Raw genomic sequence first — 12668 nt, 5'->3', positions numbered from 1 at the left:
ACACAGTCAGCCACCCGAGGGTGGAATCAAACCTGGGTCCCTGGCCCTGTGAGGCAGCCTTGCTGACCATTGTGCCACCGTGCCGGCCACAATAAGTGGCTTTGTGGATAACCTATTGTACATGTGATCTCATGGGCAGCAAGGTGGCACAGTGGTCAGCACTGCTGCCTCACAGCGCCAGGGACCTGGGTTCAATTCCGGCCTCAGGTTACTGTATGTGTGGAGTTTGTACATTCTCCCCTTGTCTGTGTGGGTTTCCTCCGTGTGCTCCGGTTTCCTCCCACAGTCCAAAGATGTGCGGATTAGGTTGATTGGCCATGCTAAGTTGACCATTAGTGTCAGGGGATTAGCGGGGTTAATATGTGGGGGTACGGGGATAAGGCCAGGGTGGGATTGTGATCGATGGGCCAAATAGCCTCCTTCTGCGCTGTAGGGATTTTTTGATCGCCTGAACGCGTCAGAGAGGAACTTTCTCTTATTGGCTGTAGTTTTCTTCTCCGTATCTTTGCCTCTTCTAGGAGATTAATTGGTTACAGGGTTGTGGTGTGTGGCGAGTATGTTTTTAGTTTGTTATGACAGTGAAACACAGGATGCTTTGTCTCTATTTGTTTAATTTTTGTGTTTGAAATGTGTTACCTACTGCGTGAGCTTAAACATGTCATTTTCTGCCTGGCATTTTCACCTGCCGGAGCTGACTACATTTCTGTGTTTTTACAGCATGTTCTGACGTACCATAATGATGAAAATATCTTTACTGACTTGAATTCAACAAATATTCTTCCAGTAACCCACAGCTGTCAACGTAAGACAGTTGTCAAAGCTCTTGAATCATCTGTGCAACTAGATTGTACAAAAACTTTACTCGGGTAAATGGTCAGTTATAAAATATACCTTCTTAAAATAATGAAATTCATAGAATTTTACAGTTAGTTACAAATCATTCAATCAAAACTAAACATCGGAGGCAATGTTTACAGGTCATAACATGGGATTATTCCAGAAATATACAAGTCCCATCATATTTACATCAATAACTGCAGTTGGTTTAAATTTATTTATTACTGTCACACGTAGACTTACATTAACATCGCAATGAAGTTACTGTGAAAATCCCCCAATTGCCACACTCCGGCACCTGTTTGGGTACACTGAGGAACAATTTAGCACGGCCAATGCATCTAACCAGCACGTCTTTCGGACTATGGGAGGAAACCAGAGTACCCAGAGGAAACCCACGCAGACACAGGGAGAACATGCAGTCTCCGCACAGACAGTGACCCGAGCTGGGAGTCGAACCCAGGTCCCTGGCTCTGCGAGGCAGCAGTGCTAACCACTGTGCCACCGTGCCGGTTTAACAACTACAAAGGATGCATGTCTATAAATATTTGAAACATCCAGTTTGTCACACCAGCCTTCCTATGGCTGTGATTTAGTGATGCGTTAGTGATATTATTGGCTAGCTCTAATATTTTCAATGGACAGGACTTGCTATTCAGTACTCCTGCCACTTGCGGGTGCTATGGTGCAACTTTCCACCCAGCACACGCATGGCTAAATGGCATATCAATCCCATGAAATTACTGGGAATAAGACTGGAGAGATTTGCTTGGAGTTTGAACTCTTTCTTGTGCGTAAAATACAGCAATTTTGATCAGTGTTGTTGCATACATTTGTGGCATTTGGCCTCAGTTCTGAGTAAAGCCAACAAGAAAAGTAAAATAAATTCTCCTTGTTTGTAACAGTCAGGCTTATTACAAGCAAACCAAGTTTCCATTCCATTCCTTGCGCTATTAATGTGCAATCATCAAATCACAGTTACTTGGTGGTTATTGCTGTGGCATTACACCATTTTCCTGTGTCTCATTAACAGTTGGTGTAGTCATTTCAGCCTCTAACATTCCCAGGCCTAAGGCCTGTGCCCTCTGACCCCAGCTGCCCGACGGACTATTCTGTCACAACAGGTTCTCCTCTTGTTGACGGTTCAGCCGCTGGATGCTTCCGAGGATCTCCAACACGATGCTGTAACAGAACAAGTACTGGTCCTGCCCACGAACACAAAGAAAGAGTTACCCTCTCATCTTTACCATACGCTCGCGCGAGTGTGACGGAAGCTGACGGCACGTGGGCAGCAATGGGTTGTGGGAATGGGCGTCAAAGCAGCAAGGAAATGGCTGCCGTTTTTCACCAGATGGGTTAAGTGGCTCACTCAGTTCGTCATGAATGTAAATCTCTAGTCAACCTGAGCTGAGAGGTCTGGGGTTACAGCAACACTACTCAAATATCCCTCCCAAACGCAGAAGATTGTCAAAGAAGACATGAGGCAGGAGGGCGCCAAGAAGAGTTGCTCCTCTTTAAGTGTCACTGCATTTTATTACTTGTCAACATTCAGAATGAAAGTAAATTGGGAGGTCTCGTGGCGCACAGGGTCACCGTCCCTGCTGTGGATCTTCCTGTTCTGCCCATCACAGGAATCGTAGCGGGCGTGGGGGTGATGATGGACCATGGAAAGATCCGTTGACTTTGGACGGGATTTTCCGGCTTCGGGATGAGTGTGGCTGGAAAATCCCCCCTCCCCGGACCCTGAACCAGAACCACAGAAAGATGATAGCACAGAAGGAAACCATTTGGCCCGTCTTGACCATGTCAGCCTGAGGACACCCAGGTGCCCTTTCTAATCCCGCCTTCCCACACCCAGCCCATTGCCCTGTAGCTTACAGCTCTTCAGGTGCAGGTCCAGGTACTTTTGAAAAGGGTCCCTACCTCCACCGTGGACTCGGGCAGTGAATTCCAGACACCCACCACCCTCTGTATAAAAAAGTTCTTCCTCGTATCCCCTCTACACCTACCGCCACTTATCTACCCCGTGTCCCCTGGTTCTAGAATTCTCCACATGGGGAAACAATTGTATCCTGTCCACTCTACCTCTTCCCCTCATAACTTTATACAGTTTCATCAAGTCATCCCTCAGCATTCTCTATTCCAAAGAAAATAAACCCAACCTTGAGTCCCACCCCAGGACTTAATGGCCAAGAAAGGTGTGTTCATTACATGGTAAACAGGTTGAGTGTCAACCTGCAAAATCCTTCCAAACATGCCAATGGCTGTCGGTAAGAGTGGGAGAGATTCCTGGTCAGTCTCACTAGATATGGAGTGGCGCCCCTCAAGATATAAGCCTCTGGTGCCAGATTGGTTATGGAAACAGACAAAGGTCTGCCTTACTGTGTCACTAGGTGCAGGAAGAGGAATGGAAATTGGAATGCACACTTAAGATTCAATATGGCTTCAGGCTGCAGTGCTGTGGAGAGCATTCTACGTACACTGTAGATTATATTTATTCCTACAATGCAGAAGAGGCCATTCAGCCCATTGAGTCTGCATCGACCGCAATCCCACCCAGGCCCTAACCCCCATAACCCCATGCATTTACCCCTGACACTAAGGGGCAATTTACCATGACCAATCCACCTGACCTGCAGACCAATAACTACAAGTGTTGATTTCATTTGCAGCACACACTCAGATAGTTTAACTAATCTTTGGTGCAAAGGAGAAGAGTGACGTGAAGAAATGGATATATAAAAGACTGCAGTATGCTAACACCTGCTTAGCATCCCTTTTCAACACTCCCCCCTGGCTTTTATTCTGATCTTTTGATTTAAAACAATGTAAAACACAAAATATTATTTGTCCGGAATTTTGCATTATCTGTGTGGAGTTTGCACGTTCGCCCGTGTCTGTGTGGGTTTCCTCCGGGTGATCCAGTTTCCTCCCACAGTCCAAAGATGTGTGGGTTAGGTGGATTGGCCATGCTAAATCGACTCTTTAGTATCCCAGGATGTGCAGGTTAGGTGTATTAGCTATAGCTAATTTAACATCGGGGGATTAGTGGGGTAAACACATGGGTTTATGTGAATAGGGTCTGGGTGGGATTGTTGTCAGTGAAGACTTGATGGGCTGAATGGCCTCCTTCTACACTTTAGGGATTCTGTGGCCAACCAGTTGAGACCCAAAAATGAAAGCTGCCAGGCGTGGTCTGATATAAATGCTTTACTTGCGATTGGGAAGGAGGAAGATTCATGCGAGGGAGCGAGTGGGGCAAGTGAGTGGTGGCAAAGAGTGGGACAGCAGGCCAACACCCTGTGCTGCCAGCACTGAAAGACATTGCTTCGCCCGCAGGCTGGCATCAGCTCAATGAGCATCCAAGCATGTGCCAATGGATGCAGAGCTCACCAACAGTGCAGCTGTTCCTGGCATCAGGTGCACCAGCACCAGGAGAGGTAGAGTATATAAAAATAGTGCCAGAACTGGAAGGAAATTAACAGTGTAATATATTCTTCCAGACACTAGAGGGGGAACTCAGGACTGGGATTCCACAAACAGTAAAATCCACGAGCTTTTCCCAAACTCGACAAATTTTACATTTAATTAGTCAACGGGATTAAATCTTCCTTTTGATTACAATGAATCAAATTGATCTTGGCTGTTCTCCACAGGAGGCAAGGGACTATGAGAAATATTTTGGGCAGCTTTATAAAGCTTGGGAACCATCTTCTTAATGTGGCACAGTTGATAATTTTAATTAGCAATCATAGAATCCCTACAGTGCAGAAGGAGGCCATTCAGCCCATCGCCTGAGTCTGCATCAACTGTGTGACAGAGAATCTCACCAAACCCCTTTCCTGTAACCCCACATATTTTTACCCCTCTAATCCCCCTAGCCTGCCCATCTTGGGAACTAAGGGGCAATTTAGCATGGCCAATCCACCTAACCTGCACATCTTTGGACACTAAGGGGCAATTTAGCATGGCCAATCCACCTAACCTACACATCTTTGGACACTAAGGGGCAATTTAGCATGGCCAATCCACCTAACCTGCACATCTTTGGACACTAAGGGGCAATTTAGCATGGCCAATCCACCTAACCTACATTTCTTTGGACAATAAGGAGCAATTTAGCATGGCCAATCAACCTAACCTGCACATCTTGGGACACTACGTGGCATTTTAAAAAAAAATCCACTCACAAGATGTGGGCATTGCTGATTGGACCAGCACTTGTTACCCTTCCCGAATTACCCTCCATTTCAGAGGCCAGTTAAGAGTCAATCACATTGCTGTGGCTCAGGAGTCACATGTAGGCCAGACCAGGTATGGACGGCAGATTTCCTTCCCTAAAGGACATTAGTGAACCGGATGGGTTTTTCCAGCAATGGTTTCATGGTCATCAGTAGATTCTTAATTCCTGATTCTGGATTCAGATTTCACCATCTGCCACGGTGGGATTCGAGACCAGGTCCCCAGATCTTGCCCTGGGTCTCTGGATTGCTAGCCCAGAGACGTTACCACCTTCCCTAATTTAACACGGCTAATCCACCTAACCCACACATCTTTCAGACTGTGGGAGGAACCCCACGCAGACATGGGGAGAATGTGCAGACTCCAGTCAACGGAGGCTGGAATCGAACCCGGGTCCCTGGCTCTGTGAGGCAGCAGTGCTAACCACGGTGCCACCGTGCTGCCCCTGTTGAGCATTGCGATCGATGTTGGTTCACTGTTGTGCATCCAACAACAACAACTTGCATTTATATAGTGACTTTATTGGAATAAATCATCCGAGGGCGAGCAGTGGTTCCGCCAGGAATACACGTCCAAAAATAGTTTCAGAAAGGCACAAATCCAGCCTGTGGCAGGGGCTTACCTTCGTCTGGACCATTCCGTGGCGCTGCTTTCTCATTTCCCGCACTATGTCCATAATGTCAAACTATATGAAAAGAGGAGAGATATTAAAGCAAGTGGTCAGCCTGATTTAACAGCACAAATCCATGGACAGTTCAGAGTAAAAATCCAGTGGGTAGAGCGGTAGCACAGTGGTTAGCACTGCTGCCTCACAGCGCCAAGGACCTGGGTTCGATTCCCGGCCTCGGGTCACTGTCTGTCTGGAGTTTGCACATTCCCCCTGTGTCTGCGTGAGTTTCCTCTGGGTGCTCCGGTTTCCTCCCACAGTCCAAAGATGTGCGGGTTAGGTTGATTGGCTATGGTAGATTGCCCCTTAGTGTCAGGGAGACCAGCTAGGGTAAATATGTCAGGGTACAGGGATAGGGACTGGTTAGGGTTGTGGTCGGTGCAGTCTTGATGGGCCAAATGGCCTCCTGCACAGTAGGGATTGTAAATCAATAAGATGTTGACTTTTATCCCTTTGTGCAATAGTAGATAACAATGTGCCCATGTATACGGCTAAATAAATAGAAGCAAATAAAAACATGAAATGGTGTTATAGACTCTGTGGGCGAGTTTTGATGCCCTGTCCTGCGACGGTTTCCTTGGTGATTGGACAGGTGAGTCTTGCAAAACGCCATCGACATCAGCAAGACCAGAAGATCCCTCCAGTGGCCAACGGTGAGCTGCCTCTGCTGTTGGGAAACACGCCACGGGGGGGAGGGAAAAGTCGGAAAATCCCACCCTAAGTCTGGGCTGGAAAACAGGCTTTGACTACTTCCTACCCCTCCCCTACCCCGACATTTCACCAAGTTTTTACAGATGCACCATAGATAGAATTCTTTCTGCTTGTATCACAACTTGGTATGGCTCCTGCTCTGCCCAAGGCCGCAAGAAACTGCAAAGGATCGTGAATGTAGCCCAATCGATCACACAAACCAGCCTCCCATCCATTGACTCTGTCTACACTTCCCGCTGCCTCGGCAAAGCAGCCAGTATAACTAAAGACCTCCACGGACATTCTCGCTTCATCTTCTTCCACCAGGAGAAAGGTATAAAAGTCTGAGGTCACGTACCAACCAACTCAAGAACAGCTTCTTCCCTGCTGCCATCAGACTTTTGAATGGACCTACCTTGCATTAAGTTGATCTTTCTCTACACCCTAGCTATGACTCTAACACTACATTCTGCACTCTCTCCTTTCTTCTCTATGAACGGTATGCTTTATCTGTGATTCTAGATCAATAAGATATTGGCTTTAATCCCTTTGTGAAATAGTAAGTGATAATGAAAATAAATAGAAGCAAATAAAAGAATTAAATGATGTTACAGATGCTGTGGGCGAGTTTTGATGTGTGCAAGAAACAATACTTTTCACTGTATACTAATATATATGACAATAATAAATCAAATCAGAAGTTTCTCCCCCTCCAATTCCTACTCAAATGTGGATTCTTCTTCAAGGGCATTCTTCTTCCAATTGAATTTCATCTCGATCTCTTCTTCAACTCTCTCAATTCAAGCTACAACTCTTTCCAATCCCTGACCCCACTGCACCTTGGCCATGTTCTTTTTTAACCCCTCTTTTCATTTCAACCTCTCTCCCTCAGTAAAATTAGGTGCGAGAGATGGAGAGGATATTTCAGAGCTTGGTGGGGGGAGTATTGGCAGCTGGAAATGTGACCACCAATGGTGGGGTGATTATAATCAAGGGCCTACGTGAGGCTGGGAAGGAGCGCAGATATCTTGGGAGGGTGGCGAGGCAGGAGGAGATTGCAGAGATAGAGAGGGCCAAGGCTAGAGGGGGATTTGAAAACAAGCATAAGAATTATACAGTCAATTGGCTTTAAGACATTCCTTGACTGGGGGTGAAGGGGGATGGTGCAGTGGGGGTAAGGGAGGGCAATATAGGTCAGCAAGTGCAGGAGTGATAGGGGAACAGGACTTTTTAGGAGCTCGGACATCAGGACAGCCATGGGGCGTGACCTTATCGGCCGTTCAATCCACAGTCTCGCTGCAGCGAAGTCGGAAAATTTGATGCGCAGCCAAATCTCCGTCCACTGCAGCGGGACGAGAAAATCTCACCAGCGTGAACGGCCATAACATTCCGGCCATCGAGTTTTCCAGCACAGAAAGAGGCCCTTTGTGCGTTGGCCGTCAACACCGATCTGTTCTGAACCCATCTTCCAGCATTTGGTCCGTAACCTTGTGCGCTATGGCCTTTCAAGCTCAGTGTTTAGGATGAAGTGAAGTTTATGGTGGGTAGGAGGTGGGGGAGCAGCTGGGGGAGTGTTGGAACAGTTGAATCTGGAGGTAACAAAGGCACAAATGGGGATACTGACTGAGCTAAACCGCCCGAAGGGTGCCAAGTGCAGATTCTGCGCTGCCTTTGACTGACACTTCGAAAAAGAACTGCGGGATAAATAGGATAAAATCCAAAGCTCCAGAGGCCAAATCAAACAGAACCACTTCTGTGTAACCTAAACACATTATTAATGACAGTTTCTCAGGCTTGTTATTTACACAGGATTATATCGTATCTATGATTCATACTTATCCTTATCAATATGGATGTTTCAAGGCATGAGCTATTGCAACAGGAATGTCTAGTTAAGGCTTTGCACTGACATCATCTTCATGGAGGTATCAATTAGCTTCACGCTAGACCTTCACAGTAAACAAACGTGGCTCATTCACATTTCAAATATCTGTGCAGCTAATGCAGCAATTTCCTGCCAATAGCTATGTTTCCTTACATGACTGCCGCAGCTGCACCTCGAGGGTGATTATTCCTTGTGGGAAACGTTTTGAGACGCTGGGGTTCTCCCTGGCTTCCTGGGAAACTAGAAGTTGCCGCCGCGTGCCGACCAAGAACAAGGCTTTCACCTTGACCTGTTGAGGGAGTTTCTTTGCCTTCCACCCTGTCGAGACCTCTCAGGATCTTACATGTTTCAATTGGGTCACCTGTCATTCTTCTAAACTCCAATGGACCAACTGTCTTAACTAAATTGCTCCTTAGTGTCCCAAGATGTGTAGGTTAGAGGAATTAGCAGGGTAAATATGTGGGTGTATGGGGTTAGGGCCTGGATAAGACGTTCTGTCAGTGGTGCAGACTTGATGGGCTGAATGGCCTCCTGCTGTATTGTAGGGATTCTATGATTAAGGTTCCAATCTATCTGTGTGTCATTAGCAGTTTTGTTTTTTTAATTTGTTCATAGAATGTGGGCATCATTGGCTGGTCAGCATTTATTGCCCGTCCCTAGTTGCCCTTGGAGGGCAGTTAAAAGTGAACCACATTTCTGTGGTTCTGGAGTCACATGTAGGCCAGACCAGGTAAGGACGGCAGATTTCCTTCCCTAAAGGGACATTAGTAAACCAGATGGGTTTTTATGACAATCGACAATGGTTTCATGGTCATCATTAGATTTTTAATTCCAGATTTTTATTGACTTCAAATTTCACCATTTGTCATGGTGGGATTCGAACCCGGGTCCCCAGAGTATTACCCTGGATTACTCGTCCAGGGAAAATACCGCAACGCCACTGCCTCCCCTAAATTTGGCAAACGTACATTTGGCCCCTTTATCCAAGCCATTGCCATAAATCATAAATAATTGAGGTCCCAAATGATCCCTGGAACACTCCACTTGTTACACCTTCCAACCCGAATATCACCCATTTAGGCCTGCTCTCTGTTCCCTGTTAATTAACCAATCCTCTATCGTGGTAACCCTAACAGGATGAGCTCTAACCTTTGATGTGGCACCATGTCCAAAAACCTTCTGGAAATTGAGTTGGACCAGCTCTATAAATACTATGGCTACAAGGACACATGAGAGGCTGAGAATTCTGCGCCAAGTCCCTCACCTGCTGACTCCCCAAAGCCTGTCCACCTACAAGGCACAAGTCAGGAGTGTGATGGAATACTGTCCACTTGCCTGGAGGGTGCAGCTCCAACAACACTCAAGAAGCTCAACACTATCTGGGATAAAGCAGCCCCGCGTGATTGGCACCCCTTCCACCTCCTTAATGACTCACTCCCTCCATCACCACCAATGCGCAGTGTGTACCACCCACAAGAAACCCAGTCAGAGCCTTCCAGACCCGTGACTTCTACCACCTAGAACAGGGGTCTCCAAACTACGGCCCGCGAGCCACATCCGGCCCGCAGTGGGCCACATCCATATGGGAGTTTGGAGACCACTAACCTTGAAGGACAATGGCAACAGACACATGGAAACACCAGCACCTTCAGGTTGGTATTGACATAACTACACCTCACACGTGAAGATGCCTCAAGTCAATAGGGAGTCTTGGAAACAAAAGCTGCGTAAATCAGCTCTTTACAAGAGGGAGAGGAAGAAAATAAAACCGGACACAAAACTAACACAACTCATTACCTCTGGGCCTTTCCCAGATGTCTTAAAACTACCCATTTTTTTCAACCAGTAGGAGCTAATTTTAGTTTCAATCTAGCTTACTTCACATCAAACGCCATTTGTGATTCATCTGCCCAGCCGATAAGGCTCCTTTCCTCTGTCGGTGCCTTTGAATTTTATCCCTTCTCTCTCGACATCCTGTCTTTCCCACGCAACTCGGTATCCACTGTAGACTTAGATGTTCTGCTTTAATACTTTTATCAAGATCTTTTATTTTATATAAACATCACAAACAGCGGGCGGGAAGCCTGGGATGGATCCCTAGGGTGTTCTCCAGGGAGCAGCTGTCCAATTAAACCCAGCTCCATGGATCATCAGCTTTCATTACACATGATTTAGCCAATTTATTAGCCAATTTTCCGTCCTCCCTTTTATCAGAGGACGTCTAATTTCAGCCTTCATCTCCTGTAGGACCCTTTATTAAATGTCTTTTCAAAGTCTCGATATAATATCTGCCGCATTCCCCTTATCAATCAATCTTTTTTGCATCTTCAAAGAATTCCAATACCTTCATTCTTTATCAGTTGCTTTTCCTAAATCCAAGTTGCCTTGGAATTCTAGCCTTTGCCCTCGTTAAAGCTGCTTGAATTACTTCCTTTGTAATAAACTTCAAAGGTTTCCTATTATAGATGTCAAAGCAAGTAGACCCATCGGGGTATATTCACTGATCCGCCACTATACTGTGGATCTATCTTTCACCATCGAGAAGGAAGAGTTGATTTATCTAATAACTCCTGCTGTCGACTTCTGCTCACTTTCAAATATTGGGACAACGTTCCCACTCTTCCATTTAATTAACTACCAAAAACCTCATTTACTCTTCCCTTTTCGGCAAAGGGGAGTCCATTCATCTAGTCTATCAGCACTCGCAATATCCAATCCTACCCAGAACCTTGTGTTAAATAAACTCAGCCGTTTATAGGGAGAAATTGTGCCCCATTTTTGGGCATTTTTGTAATGGAAAATGGGGGCAAAAAGCAGCAAGGGGAGGCAGTGGCATAGCCATATTGTCACTGGGCTAGTAATCCAGGGTACTGCTCTGAAAACCAGCTTTCGAATCCCACCACGGCAGCTGGTGGAATTTGAATTCAATCCAAAATATCTGGAATTAAGAATTTACTGATGACCATAAAAAGCATTCTTTCTGGTTGTATCACAGCTTGGTATGGCTCCTGCTTTGCCCAAGACTGCAAGAAAGGTCATGAATGAAGCCCAGTCCATCACGCAAACCAGACTCCCTTTCACTGACTCTGTCCACACTTCCCGCTGCCTTGGAAAAGCAGCCAGCATAATTGAGGTTCCTATGCACCCCGGACATTCTCTCTTCTACCTTCTTCTGTCAGGAAAAAGATACAAAAGTCTGAGGTCACATACCAACTAACTCAAGAACTGCTTCTTCCCTGCTGCTGTCAGACTTTTGAATGGACCAACTCGCTTTAAGCTGATCTTTCTCTAACCCTAGCTGTGACTCTAACACTACATTCTGCACTCTCTCCTTTCCTTCTCTATGAACAGTATGCTTTGTCTGTTTGGCACACCAGAAACAATACTTTTCACTGTATGTTAATACATGAGACAATAATAAATCAAATCAAATCAAAATTAAATTGTCAATTGTCGGAAAAACCCATCTGGTTCACTAATGTCCTTTAGGGAAGGAAATCTGCCGTCCTTACCCGGTCTGGCCTACATGTGACTCCAGAGCCACAGCAATGTGGTTGACTCTCAACTGCCCTCTGAAATGTCCCAGCAAATCACTCAGGTCAAGAGCGATTAGGGATGGGCAATAAATGCTGGCCAGCCAGCGATGCCCATGTCCCACGAATGTATAAAAAACAATGGTGAAATTTGAATTCAATAAAAGAAAGCTTATATAATTCAGGAGTTGCTCCCGGGGAAACGATTAGAAGACATGAGTTCCTGCCTGTATTGTCATGACAGACACAGGAATGTGGTATGGACATTTAACACACACTTTTCAAAAACAGTCTTAGTATTTATTCGTTCTGAGGGTGTAGTCATTGTTGGCAAGGCCAATGTTTATTACACATCCCTAATTGCCCTTGAAAAGGCGCTGGATCTTGACCCAGCGATAGTGAAGGAATGGCAATACAGTTCCAAGTTAGGATGGTGTGTGGCTTGGAGGGGAATTTGGAAGTGATGGTTTTCCCACGCTTCAGCTGCCTTTTCTCTCCAGATGGTGGAGGTCACTGGTTTGGGAAGCTCTGTCAATGATATCTTACTTATCAAACAGCAGGGACTTATAGTCTTTCAAATCCCTTAGGAACCACATTTCAGGTTTATCTTGAACCTTTCTGATGGGCAAGATCAGGTTTAACAAAAGGAACTTATTAATGATTTCCTGTATTCCTCAGTCCTTGATCTAAAAGATGTCTGCTGGTAGATAGAACCCAGAGTCCCTACAGTGAAGAAGGAGGCCATTTGGCCCATTGAGTCTGCACTGACTTTCCCAAAAGAGCATCTTACCCAGCCCCTGCCCTCCTGCTCTAT

At 45.9% G+C, this 12668-nt stretch overlaps 1 protein-coding gene across 3 annotated transcripts in view; it reads right to left on the bottom strand.

Annotated features, from left to right (window-relative positions):
• Positions 1-359: 359 nt before the first annotated feature.
• Positions 360-12668, bottom strand: part of ptpn20 (protein tyrosine phosphatase non-receptor type 20) — a 276596-nt gene continuing 264287 nt past the window's right edge. For all 3 annotated transcript variants that reach the window (XM_080215794.1, XM_080215796.1, XM_080215795.1), the window contains 2 exons: positions 5702-5764; positions 360-2042 (listed from right to left, as the gene is read on the bottom strand). In XM_080215794.1, coding sequence (XP_080071920.1) covers positions 1953-2042; positions 5702-5764 — 153 coding nt within the window. In that variant the 3' untranslated portion in view covers positions 360-1952. The remainder of the gene's footprint in view (positions 2043-5701; positions 5765-12668) is intronic.

This window comes from Carcharhinus amblyrhynchos, chromosome 31, assembly GCF_965287045.1.
Source record: "Carcharhinus amblyrhynchos chromosome 31, sCarAmb.v2.hapA, whole genome shotgun sequence".
Taxonomy (NCBI): Eukaryota; Metazoa; Chordata; class Chondrichthyes; order Carcharhiniformes; family Carcharhinidae; genus Carcharhinus; species Carcharhinus amblyrhynchos.
The sequence above is the reverse complement of the archived record's forward strand: the minus strand, read 5'-3'. Positions and strand labels throughout refer to the sequence as shown.